This window comes from Lutjanus erythropterus, chromosome 3 (genome assembly GCF_056507025.1).
Source record: "Lutjanus erythropterus isolate fLutEry1 chromosome 3, fLutEry1.hap2, whole genome shotgun sequence".
In the NCBI taxonomy this organism is placed as follows: Eukaryota; Metazoa; Chordata; class Actinopteri; order Lutjaniformes; family Lutjanidae; genus Lutjanus; species Lutjanus erythropterus.
In genome coordinates this window covers 15,864,823-15,877,011 of record NC_139319.1, presented here as the reverse complement: position 1 = coordinate 15,877,011, position 12,189 = coordinate 15,864,823, and the positions used below count along the sequence as shown (strand labels likewise).

Sequence of the window (12,189 nt, the reverse complement as noted above, 5' to 3'; positions counted from 1 at the left end):
AACTGTCTAATTAAGCCTGACACTAATTTATCCGGTGCAGTCTACAACCTACAGTACCTTTACTCTCAGCTGCAGTCTGTCACTGCCTCACATCTCCTGTGGACTGTGCTGATGTCGCCTGCTGCTCTCACATCCCCTGACATGTGCTCTCGGTTTAAAAAGTAACTATCTATTCTTTAGTTATTGATCTGCTTCACTGACTTATCTTTTTATTGTTCAGGTACATGGACCTTATATACCTGCCTGAAGTCCTTGCTAAGAGGTCAGAAATGAAGAATATGTAAAGCTCAACTTAGTTTTTTGTTGTTTTAATAGAAAACCAAAGAAGAACATAGATTAAACAGCGCATGTATGCATACAGTCCCTTTTTGCACAACATAATGACTCACTGAAAATAAATGTGCACGAAAAGAAAAATACAGCAATCTTATAAATATATATATCGGGCCCCAAAAACACCTCAAAAACATATAACAAATGCACCAAATGTAATGAGATGTTGGTTTAATATATTTGCACAAATATTCTGACAGTAAGTAATATGTCTATGTCCCAGGATCAGTGCCTTTTACTGTGAAGGTCTGGACTTCATTTTAGGTCATACAACTGCCATTGTAACTAATATACATGCGTTTCACTATTATTGCCTTTGTTATTCAAAAAAATGTTTTCTCTCTTTTTATAATATCTATGTCTAGAAAATAAGTCTTGAGTTGTTCATTTTATATTTCTATTTGCTACCTTCTTTGATCACAAACATCACACACAGTTTGGACTCTTTATGCTACAACACTCCAGTATACTTACTGACTTACAGGGACCGTCGCCCCGTTAATGTTTCACTTGGCATTGCAATCATGACGAGGGGGAGGACAAACAGTTTGACCTCTAGGAAAAGGGAGGAATCTGACATTGGCTACCTCTGTGCTGCTGTGCTACTCGAGGACGGAGGAGGGAGGGGGACGCACGCAGCAGTTGGGCCGTCTGACATTTTGCAGCATTGACCTGAAAATGTTCTGCTGCCTCCGTTTGTTCTTCCTGCCGTGTTTCGGTGAGTCGACACCAGAGACTGACTTGCGGAGGGACGTCCGGGCTATCAGTTTCCTCTCTTGCTCTTTGATTTTGCACTGCAGGTGGCTCTGAATGGCAAAACCGAGGGATTCTGGATCCACAGATGCACCGTAGACCTCCCAAGTCATCCCTTGTTCGTCCCAGACGACGTCATGGACGCTCTTTCCTTTCTCTTTCCTTGACTGGTCATCCTCTTCTTCGTTTCTCTCCGGTTCTATCTTCTGTTTGCCAGACTTTCCTCCAGCTTTCGGCTTTTCTTCAGGACTGACAACCTTATTTTTAGTTGGCCCTGACTTTGTTGTAGTGTTTGTTGCTGTTGCTGTTGGCAGGGCCTGGTCAGGCTTGGTTGTAGCAGCAGCTGCAGCCTGAGACAGCGCAGCAGCAGCATTGTTACTGTCAGCAGATCCAGACTTGGTAGCTGTCTCTGGGGGAGTTCCTGATTGGAGAGAGGAAGCTGTTTTCACTGCAGATGTCTGAACTCCTGCTTTATGTTGGGAGTTACCTGTCTCTCCGTGCTCTTTGTGTTCAATGTTGATTTGATAAACCGGCTGGGTGTTGCACAGAGCTGACTCTTTAGGCTTTGCTCCAAGCATTTTGTCCTGGGACAAAGTTTCTGAGGGGAAAATCACGTTGGGGCACATCTCTGCCTCAACAGTGAGTCTCTCTGACCTCGGATCTAGCGTACTTATGTTCATCTGATGTAATCCCACTCCCCCCTCGACGTGGTACACTACAGCCAGGCTCTGCTGTGCCTCCTCCCTGGGGACTGCACCACTACCACTTGGCCTGCGGGTCATAGCAAAGGGCAGCAGGCTTGGACTTGTGGCCACCGCCTTACTGCACGTGTTAGCCACTGCCTGCACCTCCATATCATGGTGCTGCTTGACTGGGGTGGATAATGGGGATAAGGTCATGGTTGAAGCCTCCCTGAACAGTTTGCATTGCTGCTGCTGCTGCTGCCTTTCGATGGCAGCTGTGTCAATCTGGCTGACTTTCTCAGCCACCTGCCTGTGCACCGCCATATTTTGTGTAGCCTGGGGTGGAGCGGAGGAGTCTGTTTGTGAAGACGAAGCTGGCTGTTTATCTGAGGAGACTGCGTTTACTGGTGGCATTCCCTTCTCTGGATGTGTTGAACTTGAATTTGTAACCCCGGCCTCTGCAGATGGAGGTGTAGTGGAGCTTTCCATGTTTTGTTTAGATTTATCTTGCAGACTGACAGAGCTCTGTGAGCAGCCACGTGTATGATCAGGCCCTGGAGATTTCTGTGGCGCAGCAGTGTCCTTGCTTTTGGGAGCTAAAATGCTCCCTTTATTATCAGGTTCAGGTGCTGTATGCCTTACTTCACAGGCGTTGTTAAGATTTCTAGTATTTGTGTGTTTGTTACTGTCCTCTCGTGCTATGTCTTTGGCTGAGGGCGCCAGCTGTGCACTCTCCTCCTCTGCTGCACTTGGCCCTTTTATTCTGCAGTCGTTGGTCTGCATGTCAACCTTTGACGCTGAAAGAGCAGGCAACACATCGGCCTTACAGATTTCCTTTTCATCAGCCGGGCTCAACATTTTCATATTAGCATTAGAATCCCTCTGCTCACCTCCTGCCTCACCCACACTTTTGCCTGCTGGCATCTGTTCATCTGATTTTGTCTGGTTTCCATTCGTTGGTGCTGGTTTGTCCGACACAGCGCTGCTAACTGGTTCACCTCCCTTGGAAGCTGTTTTTTGGGTATGTGGGATGGCGTTAGCAGGAGAAGCAGCAGTCAGAGATGAGTTATCCTGTTTGTGATCAGGAGGTGTGAGGGCGGTGGTTGGACAAACCTGAGAGAGTTTGAGGTTGGGCTCTTTAGCCCAGTTGGCATTCGGCTCCTTATTGCCCAGCGTGTCCACCACAGCCAGCTGAGGCACCATCTGGACTGTCACTGTCCTTTTTGGGTTAGTTCCCATGCCGGACTCACTGCTTCAGTCTGTAAATACTATCGTAATCCAAAGATGAAAACAGATGCACAACACCGGTCACTGAGTGCGTGTCCCTAAAGGAGGAAAATAAAAATAGACTCAGTTTGTTTTTCATGATTGAGCTTCATTTAGACAAAAATTATCAGACCAGACTCACACAGTGGTCTGTGCTTAAATGAGCATTATGTAAATTACATCTATAATTCCAGGTAGTTTCTTTGAACAGTCATTAACATGTATTTAAATAATCAGTGTTAGAATACAGGAAAACCACAAGAACAATCAATGTCCCGTATTTACCTAAATTAACCAATGCTTTGAATTAAGATTAATATATGCAATTCCAAGCCTCATGATAAAATTAAACATAATATATAATCATAATAACGATATGAACAAAGTCACTGTATTGTGAGTGCAAACAGCTATATGTAGGGATGTGCAATACAGACTTTTTCCAGCTGATTTAGCAGCTGATTTAATATTCAAGAGCTCTGACAAAACCAGATCTAACTGACATCAGAAGAACAGCTCTACCTTTTCAAATGTTCGATTATTTTTTTCTAGTGAAGTGCATCAAAAAACTTCACAAATACACTATGGCTTTCATAAAGCATTTTGCCTAAGAATTTTCAAATTAAATTCTTTGACACGATCGGATGTTATTATAACAGAAATTTATTGGCAACAATTTCTTTATCGCAATGATAAATAATAAAATAAATATTTATAGTGCATCCCTAGGTAGATGTCTTTTTGTTTGCTTTTCTAATTAGTTAGATTTAAATTGTTTTTCCTGTATTTTCTGTCTCTGTGATGCTCTTTTAAACATGATTGTAATAAGAGGCAAAAAACAAATGAACTTACGCTAAAACATTCAGATAATTCTGGAAAGTTGTCATATTTTCATTTGAATGTCTTCTAAGCTGTCATTACCAACGTCAAAGCTATTTCAAATAAGGAATGCTTGATCCATTTATGCAAATAACAAAAATAGCATAACTGGAGGGAAGAGTGTAGGTTTTGTTTCAACACTGGGGAAGACACAAAGCAGGGATACTAAACCAGTAAATTTTGACACACAGACATTCAGACACTTCATTTGCTTTGTTGAGGTGACTATTGTGCACCAATTTGTGCCTTTTCTGCATTATTTTATCATGGGAATGTCTTTTTTCTGTAAAAGAACACACAAAATTCAGGTGCTAGGTGACAATTTAAAATATAATGTGATAGTAAGGCTCACATTAAGGCTCACAGGACCTAAACAAAAGACCTCTGGAACTTTCATGTTCGAGGTAGACCTGTACCCTCCTTCCTCCTTGACATCTGTGCCTATGACATGAGGTGATCCCCAAAGAGCATGCAAAAAACGCTGCATCAGACTAAAGCAAAGCAAAGTTTGCAAACCTGCAATGCAAGCAAATTGAAGATAAAACACTCTGACATATGTAGGCTGAACGTGCTCACACATTAAACATAATTTTGATGAGATGTTCCACTTTCATTGGAGTTTCTTTGGGCCCAACAGTCTTCTGTTGCTCTCAAGTTCCTAATGAATTTATACCTCCATAAATATTGGTTATATCTGATTTGACAGATCATGTCAACGCATTTCTTTGAATTCTTGGGCAAAATGCTCGGTAAAAGCCAGAGAACATTAGTGAAATTTTCTGATGTTCTTTGTTTTTCTTTCTCTAATGATGTCAGTTAGACGTGGTTCAGTCAGAGCTGAAGAATATTAAATCATCCATCTTTGCTCACTACATTTGAGCTTTTCTTTCCCTCAGATGTCCATAAACTACAGGTTAAACAAACTTCTTTAAAAAAATAAAAGTAAAAATATTTTGGTTGTCTTATTGATTATCATATTGGCTGAAAAAATCTCTTTGTCCTAATTAATGTGTCTGCATTGAGGTATCACTGAAATCTCATCTGATATTCATATTCATTATTACTGAGAATAATCAATGTTACAGAATAAAGAGATACCAAGCGTAACCCCTCCAGCACACAGAGTGGGTTAATCCCTCTGATCTTGTTGTTATATCACTTTACTGAACTGTTCATTACTGTGTTCTATTATAAATGGACACTTCACAGCATTGTTAACGTGCTGTGTAAATCAATTTTTCTTTGAAATTGTCCAACACTATCCACTTCACTAACAATAGCTTTGAGGTTACATTCAGTGGATGATTTGTTAATTTTTAAAGACGGTGATGGCCCAGTAGGACCCTTGCGATGAGTACGCCGGTTCTTTTAGGTAACCTGCTAAATGTTTTAAAATGTAGAGAATATCATAGGGCCCAGATGAAACTGACAGACAGGCTTGTGGAGTAATGGATTACATGTAAAGAGATTGCATAATGTGGCTACAAAAAAAGGCAATGGCATTCCATTACAGTTCCAGTTAAAAAAGACCTAATCGGATTACAGAGGATGTAATCAGATTACAGATATACTCAGTAAAAACTAAGATTATTAGCAGTATTACAATTTTAAAATACATTTTAAAACAATGAACAATGCACTACCATGCAGTGCACACACATTGCAGCACTTCACAAGTCTCACAACACCACTCTGGTCACAAGTAAAAGTAAAATTCTTTAGTAAATGGAAATTTTTTCCACATTCTGCACCTTTAAATCAATCAATCAATCAATCAATTAATTGTGCATAACAAGGGAAATAATAGCTGGACAAACTAATAAACCTAATAACAAACATTAAACATCATATTAGGCTAAATAATTTCTCAATTTTTACACTGATTTAATCGAAAAAGTTATGGAAAATTATCAAGTTACATCACTTTAATATTGTGATGCTTAGACGGGTAATTAGTAAATGTATCAGAATACATTTTTAAAGAAACCCTCCCATCCTACTTTACAGAGAGACAGGACTGAGAGATAAAAACACAATGAGAAATCCATCTGCTGCTTCAGCACCGCGGACAGCGTCATATGCAGCTGTTTCAGAGCAATGGTCGGGGCCATAGATAATAACTGGCACAAATCTCATTCAGATAAAGTCAGTAAATCAGTGAGTCAGGCATATCTGCCCCTGCACTCTCTCTCTCTCTGTGTCTGCACTCTACTATGGGATGGTGAGGGGTGATGTCAGGTTAACAAATGTGATGCATTTTGGACATTTTGGGTGGATGGCATTCCATCTCATCCCCACATTTCTAAATATAACCCTATAAAATGCCAACCATCCCCAAAGTGTTGCCTGAAAACAATCATAATTACTCATTTTAACTTTAAGTACATTTTCTTCTGTCAGGGCGCTTGTAGTGAAAAATAAACAGAAAAGGTTTTAGAGCCACAAAGGTTTGTGTGTGTCTTTAGATCTTTCGTCCTTTAATCAGTCTAGTATAAATTCTAGTTATTGACCTCGAGCTTCACAAAAATCCTCATCCAGGTCTGATGAATGACTCCATCTCAGTCTGTCTCCTCAAAGTGTAAAAGCATCTGGGCCAATTCTGCAAGTAATGTGCCAGCAGGCAGCACTCAGCAGACGCCTGAAATATCTGATGCTTTGGAGTCAGACAAATGAATTGCAGCGTGATCAAGGCTTCAATCATCCAAAGAGGAGGAAGGACCACGGATTGATAGTTCAGTGGTCCACAGAGACCTCTGAATTGTCCATTTACATTTCAGTGACATTACTGGTGATAATCCATTCTGCATAATGTGCAGTTCATGTCAATGTTAAACCCAGCAGCTCTCTCTCTCTCTCTCTCTCTCTCTCTCTTTTTAAGTTATTCTCCTTTTTCACAACAACAAGCACCATCAAGTCTCCACACTGGTGCTCTCTGGGAGGGACAACAACAAACATCATAGATTTCATACTAACCAGGTCATATTTCTGTCTGGATTACTCAAGAATATAGAATAACCACAGTATAATCTCCCTCTAAATGCTTTTGGTATCATGAAAGGATGATTTTTTTAAGTGTGATTTGAATGAAACAGAAAAGGAGGCTTGTGTTGTGGGTCATGGACAGGTGTAGCCCATTTGTGTGTGCATCTGCGTGTCTGTTGTCAAAGTGCAAATATTTATGGAAAGCCTATCCTGACTGGAATTACACATTCAACAATTAAACCGCCCTGGTGTCTGCAGCAGTTTAGAAATAACAGAAAAAAAAGAGTGCATGCAAAATGTGAAACCATGCACAACCGCAGACATTACATACATTAAAGTGATGCACACGACCTATTCGAGCCAATTAAGATCTCTGTCATGTACTGTAGCCTACATTTGCAGTCCTGTCCCACCCCAACATCTCTGAGGCCACCAATATTTGCTGATTTGATTTGACCTTGCGGACAAATTCAACATCTGACGCCAAGGAAAGCAGAAAAGAGGAGGATGGCTTACCTTGTCTTATGTCCCGGACCTCAGGGTGCCGTTTGCGCGTCCGTGTCACTGAGATGAGGTTAGAAATGAATATGGAAAATCAACCCTGTGTCGGTGACACCAAGCCACGCCTTCCAGCAGAATATGGGTCTTGGAGGTATCGATCCTCCACAGCAAAGCGCAAAATTCAAGCGCCCTGACTGGGTGACCGTGCGCAATGAGTCACCGCGGTCCGACCGATGGATGCTGCCTCTGAGGTCTTCACCAGCGCTGCCTCATGACAAGAAAAAGTGCACCTTTCACAAAATGGACCTCTCATGGTGTGTGTGTATGTGTGTGTCCGTGTGTGTGTCCGTGTGTGTGTGTGTGTGTGTGTGTGCTATCCCAGACTGAGCGGGTCCAGCGCAGGCAGCGTGGTGCAGCAGCAGCAGCAGCAGCAGAGTAAAGCAGATGAATGGATGAATGGAGGAGAGGATGAAGATGAGGAGGATGAGGATGGAGGCAGTGATGTATCAGCCGCAGGCTTCCACAGGAGCGTCACTTGCAAACTGATTACTTTAACATCCGAGCAGCATGATCGTTTGTCTCCATGTAGCAGCCTGTAATATTCCAACAGGGTAGATCGTCTATTTTGCTGCGCCTTCTCGCTTGTTTCAGAAATGGATTTATGAGGAGACTCGTGTTATTTACAGAGTGTGTCTGTTTGAAGGGGGTGAAGGACTATCTGGCTGTGTTTCTGAATACATTCAGGTACCTTTACATTACAAACTGAATTGGGGGAAATAAGTGAAAACATTTTCCTCTGCACCAACAAAGACTAATTTGATCTAAGATTAGTTCAGAGTTTAAAGTTTAAAATGAGTAAATCCAGGTATAAAATAAAGCAGAGCTCTGTTGTTCAGTTCAAAACGAATGTCCTTTCAATAAATCCAAGTTTACTGACGTAAATTGAAATTAAATTGCGTTTAATCATCTGGATGCATGCTGACCCAAATTAAAATAAAAAATAATAGGCCAATCAAATTAGAGTGCTGCTCTCGGCTGCTCTGTATTCCTTTAAAAACTGTTTGCTCGCTAACTAAAATGTTAACAAAACGTGTGTGTGTTTGCTACACAGCTAAAAAGTTAATAAAATGTTAAATGTTAAAGTGTTTGCTAGCTAATTTAATTTTAAAAAAAATATTCTTGCTAGCTGGCTAAAAACAAATAAACAGAAAATGTTATGTAGTTTGCTAGCTCACTAAAATGTTTGCAAGTAGCTCAAAAATAAATAAATGTTAACGTGTTTGCTAGCTAGCTAAAAAGTTTTTTTTAATGTTATTCTTTGCTAGCTCGTTAAAAGCAAACAAAAAAAAGTTTGCTACCTTGCTAAAAAGTTAATAAAATATTATTGTTTGCAAGGCAACTGAAATGTTGGAGTGTTTGGTAGCTAGCTAAAAAGTTTTTTAATGGCTTGCTGACTAAAAACAAACAAAAAATTGTATAGTTTATAGGTTATAAAAAAGTTAACAAAACATTACATTGTTTGCTAGGTCTCTACAAATTTTAAATGTTAAATTGTTTGCTAGCTAGCTGGCTAAAAGTTTGCCAGCTCAGGAAAAAGTTAACAAAATGTTTGCTAATAAGCAGAGTTCTGAATAACAATATAATAATATCCAATAAGAGAAGACTCGCTAAAATAATTTGAATTCTCCCTTATGGTTGACAGGGAGAATTGCTAAAAAAATGGGTATTGTGTGGAAAAAAAAAAAGGTTGCAGTCATAAATGTCATGGAATTGATTAGTAATTTGCACACCCTTTGCATTTATTTTATTTTTGTGTTCTCACTAATTGGTTTAGGTGAACAGTAGAAATGTTCAAAACTGGAGGTCAAGGGATGCTGAAGAAGTCACAAAATAAATCTGAGTGGTCACAGGATGATTAAGATGAGGCCATCACTCTTTATCACTCCACCATACAGTTAGTCAGTGTGCTTGAGACTTCCCTGACAAGAGAAATGACAGTTTAAATTTGCAAATACCTACTGACAGTCACCACTGTCTTCTTTTCACTGACTGATAACTGAAAGTTCCCCAGAGATGTCGAGTAAACTGTAATGCATCTGGCCATAAAAACAAAAAGGTCATAAAAAGTCATAAAAGAAAAACATATTTTACTGTCATTTTAATAATCATCACAAAGCAATACAGTGACATGAATTATTGAATTGTTTCAATAATGAACCACCTAACCCCTTCCTACGCTCTATCCTCAGTCCTTTAAGCTCCTCCTCCTACGTTGAGGAGCTATGATGACAATAATGATGAAAACGCTTCAGAGTTAACAGTTATAATTTTGCCAGCTTCACTGATATGTGGAAATAGTTCTATTACTTTTTCTAAAATGACTGAAATTACCCTGAAAGACTTCCAGCTCTTCCTCAGTCTCATATGTGGCAAAAACATGAGTGAGATTAAAGAGAGCCCGGAAACATCTGTCACAAGTGTCAGTAGTATTAATATTTAAGTAAATGATCTGTATACATTCGCCTCCACTACAGATCAGAACCAGGACCACACACAATGTCATTTTGCTGCTGAGGGGACTAACAGTTGCTTTAGGCACTAACATTACAACTTATTTTGTCATTAATTTGGAGTAGAGCTGAAACAATTAATAGATTATTAATTGGTTATTAAATTAATCGCCAACTATTTTGATAATCCATTAATTGTTTTGAGTAATTTTTTATCTTCTCAAATGTGAATATTTTGTGGTTTCTTTACTCCTCTATGACATCAAACTGAATATCTTTGAGTTGGGAGTAAAACAAGACATTTGAGGACGTCACTTTAGACTTTGGGAAACACTGACTAACATTTTTCACCATTTTCTGATATTTGAAAATAAAACGATCGATCATACCGAGAAAATAACTGACTGATTATTCAACCATGAAAATAATTGTTAGTTGCAGCCCTAATCTGGAGGATCTCTCAGTTTGGAAAATACTAGAAATACCAAATGAAGGGACCCCTGCTTTTGTCTTCTCCTACTTAAGAAGCTGTGGAGGTTTGATCATCCTGTCATCTCGTTCCAATCATGGTCATCCCATGGACACACCCCTATAAAGACAAACAACACCACAACAAAAATCTCTATTAAATAAAAGTGATCATGTCTGATTATTTTTCACATAACCTGTGGTGCTTTAAATCCTGATTTTGTGCCATGTCTGTCAGTGCTGTTATAATTAACTTAATATCAGCATTATAGGCTACTTCTTGGCTTGGCCTGGGCTAATCTCTCAGACTGTTATTATAATGTGGCTACTTTGGGGATTCAGTTTTCAAATATAGCCTCGGCCTGAGACGGGAGGTCCTCCTGCTGTACAGTAATTGTATGGGATACACCTTGTGCCTCTTAAAGCCCAGAGGGACTGATTAGGTTAAGGAAGACCACAACTTAATTACAGTCGAGTGCACCATTGGTGAGCAACTCAGGACAGACTGTATGCATCGGTGATATGTCAGGCTTCTGCTTCAGGGTGAGGGCTGCTGTGCAACCATGAGAAAAAAGGTGACTCGGGTGGTGAGAAAAAATATAATTTAATGATAAAATCAGGTGGTCTGGTGCCATTGATTTAAACAGTACATTATGACACAGAAAATGTAAAACTCTATATTAATGGTATCTTTGGAATAATGGAGAGTGAAAGTCAAACATCAATAATATGACATGATTGGTCTATTTTAAATATAGACTCTGATATCAGTCTAACACACACAGTCATATTGTGGATCTGGCATCATCTTGTGGTTAAACTGGGAAAGACAAATCCATGACTAGGCTGAAAACAATCCTATCTGCAGACTTACAGAGGTGGGATATAACTGAGTACATTTACTCAAGGACTGTACTTCAATACAATTTGGGATACTTTTAGGTAACTTGAGTATTTCTATTTTCTGCAGTTTTATGGTTATACTATAGTACACCTCAGAGGCAAATATTGTTTTTTTTTCACTGCACTACATTCTTCTAAAAGCTTTGGTTACGTCTCAGATTACAGTGTTTAGACCCTTCCTGTCCAATGAAAACCAGATATGTTGAGAAAAATGTCTTACTTCTTAAGCTAAATGAACTATTTTAAACCTCTCTGTCATAATGATGAAAACATGGCTGTTTTCCTGGGGTCATGTCTTTTTCCCTCTCACTTTTTTTTGTTTGTTTGTTTTGTTTTGATTTTTTGAGATATTTGGTTTTCACAGGACAGTGACGCTACAAACATGATGACCTTATAGAATATGGTGCATGGCTCTAGAATAAACTACCCAACAGTACATAAAGTAGAATTTAGCTCAACTGTGTACATCTACAGCAGTAAAATGCAACATACACATAAATGTATCTGTAATATTAACCCAAAAACATCATATGTACATGTAAATAACTGATAAGGACCATTTGACTGTACAATGACTGTACATTTCAAAGTAATCTGGCCCAGCTCTGTGTATTCTTCTGAGGCTGTGAAGACGTGTCTGCAGGCCGGTGCAGACAGCGGTGAGGTTTGGACAGTAGGGAGCGCTGCAGCAGCGTCAAAAGCATCATTGTCACAGGCTGGCATGTGTTATGTTCAAAGTCGTTATATAATTCAACCTTAAAAATAACTCCAACATAGGTTTCTCTGAATGTGTCCGCCATTTTTGGCACAAACTACAGAATATTAGCTCTTAAAAACTTTTACAATAATCCATATGTCATCATTAAATATGTCATGGGCATTTCTCCATTTCCAAGGTGCGTGATATTGCT

At 39.5% G+C, this 12,189-nt stretch overlaps 1 protein-coding gene across 1 annotated transcript; it reads right to left on the bottom strand.

The window, feature by feature from the left end:
- Positions 1 to 292: 292 nt before the first annotated feature.
- Positions 293 to 7,764, bottom strand: gprin3b (GPRIN family member 3b). The gene is made up of 2 exons (XM_084712717.1): positions 7,413 to 7,764; positions 293 to 3,094 (listed from the first exon to the last, which is right to left on the bottom strand). The coding sequence occupies exon 2, from the start codon at positions 3,006 to 3,008 to the stop codon at positions 936 to 938; it is 2,073 nt and encodes a 690-aa protein (XP_084568843.1). The 5' UTR covers positions 3,009 to 3,094; positions 7,413 to 7,764; the 3' UTR covers positions 293 to 935.
- Between the last annotated feature and the right edge of the window lie 4,425 nt (positions 7,765 to 12,189).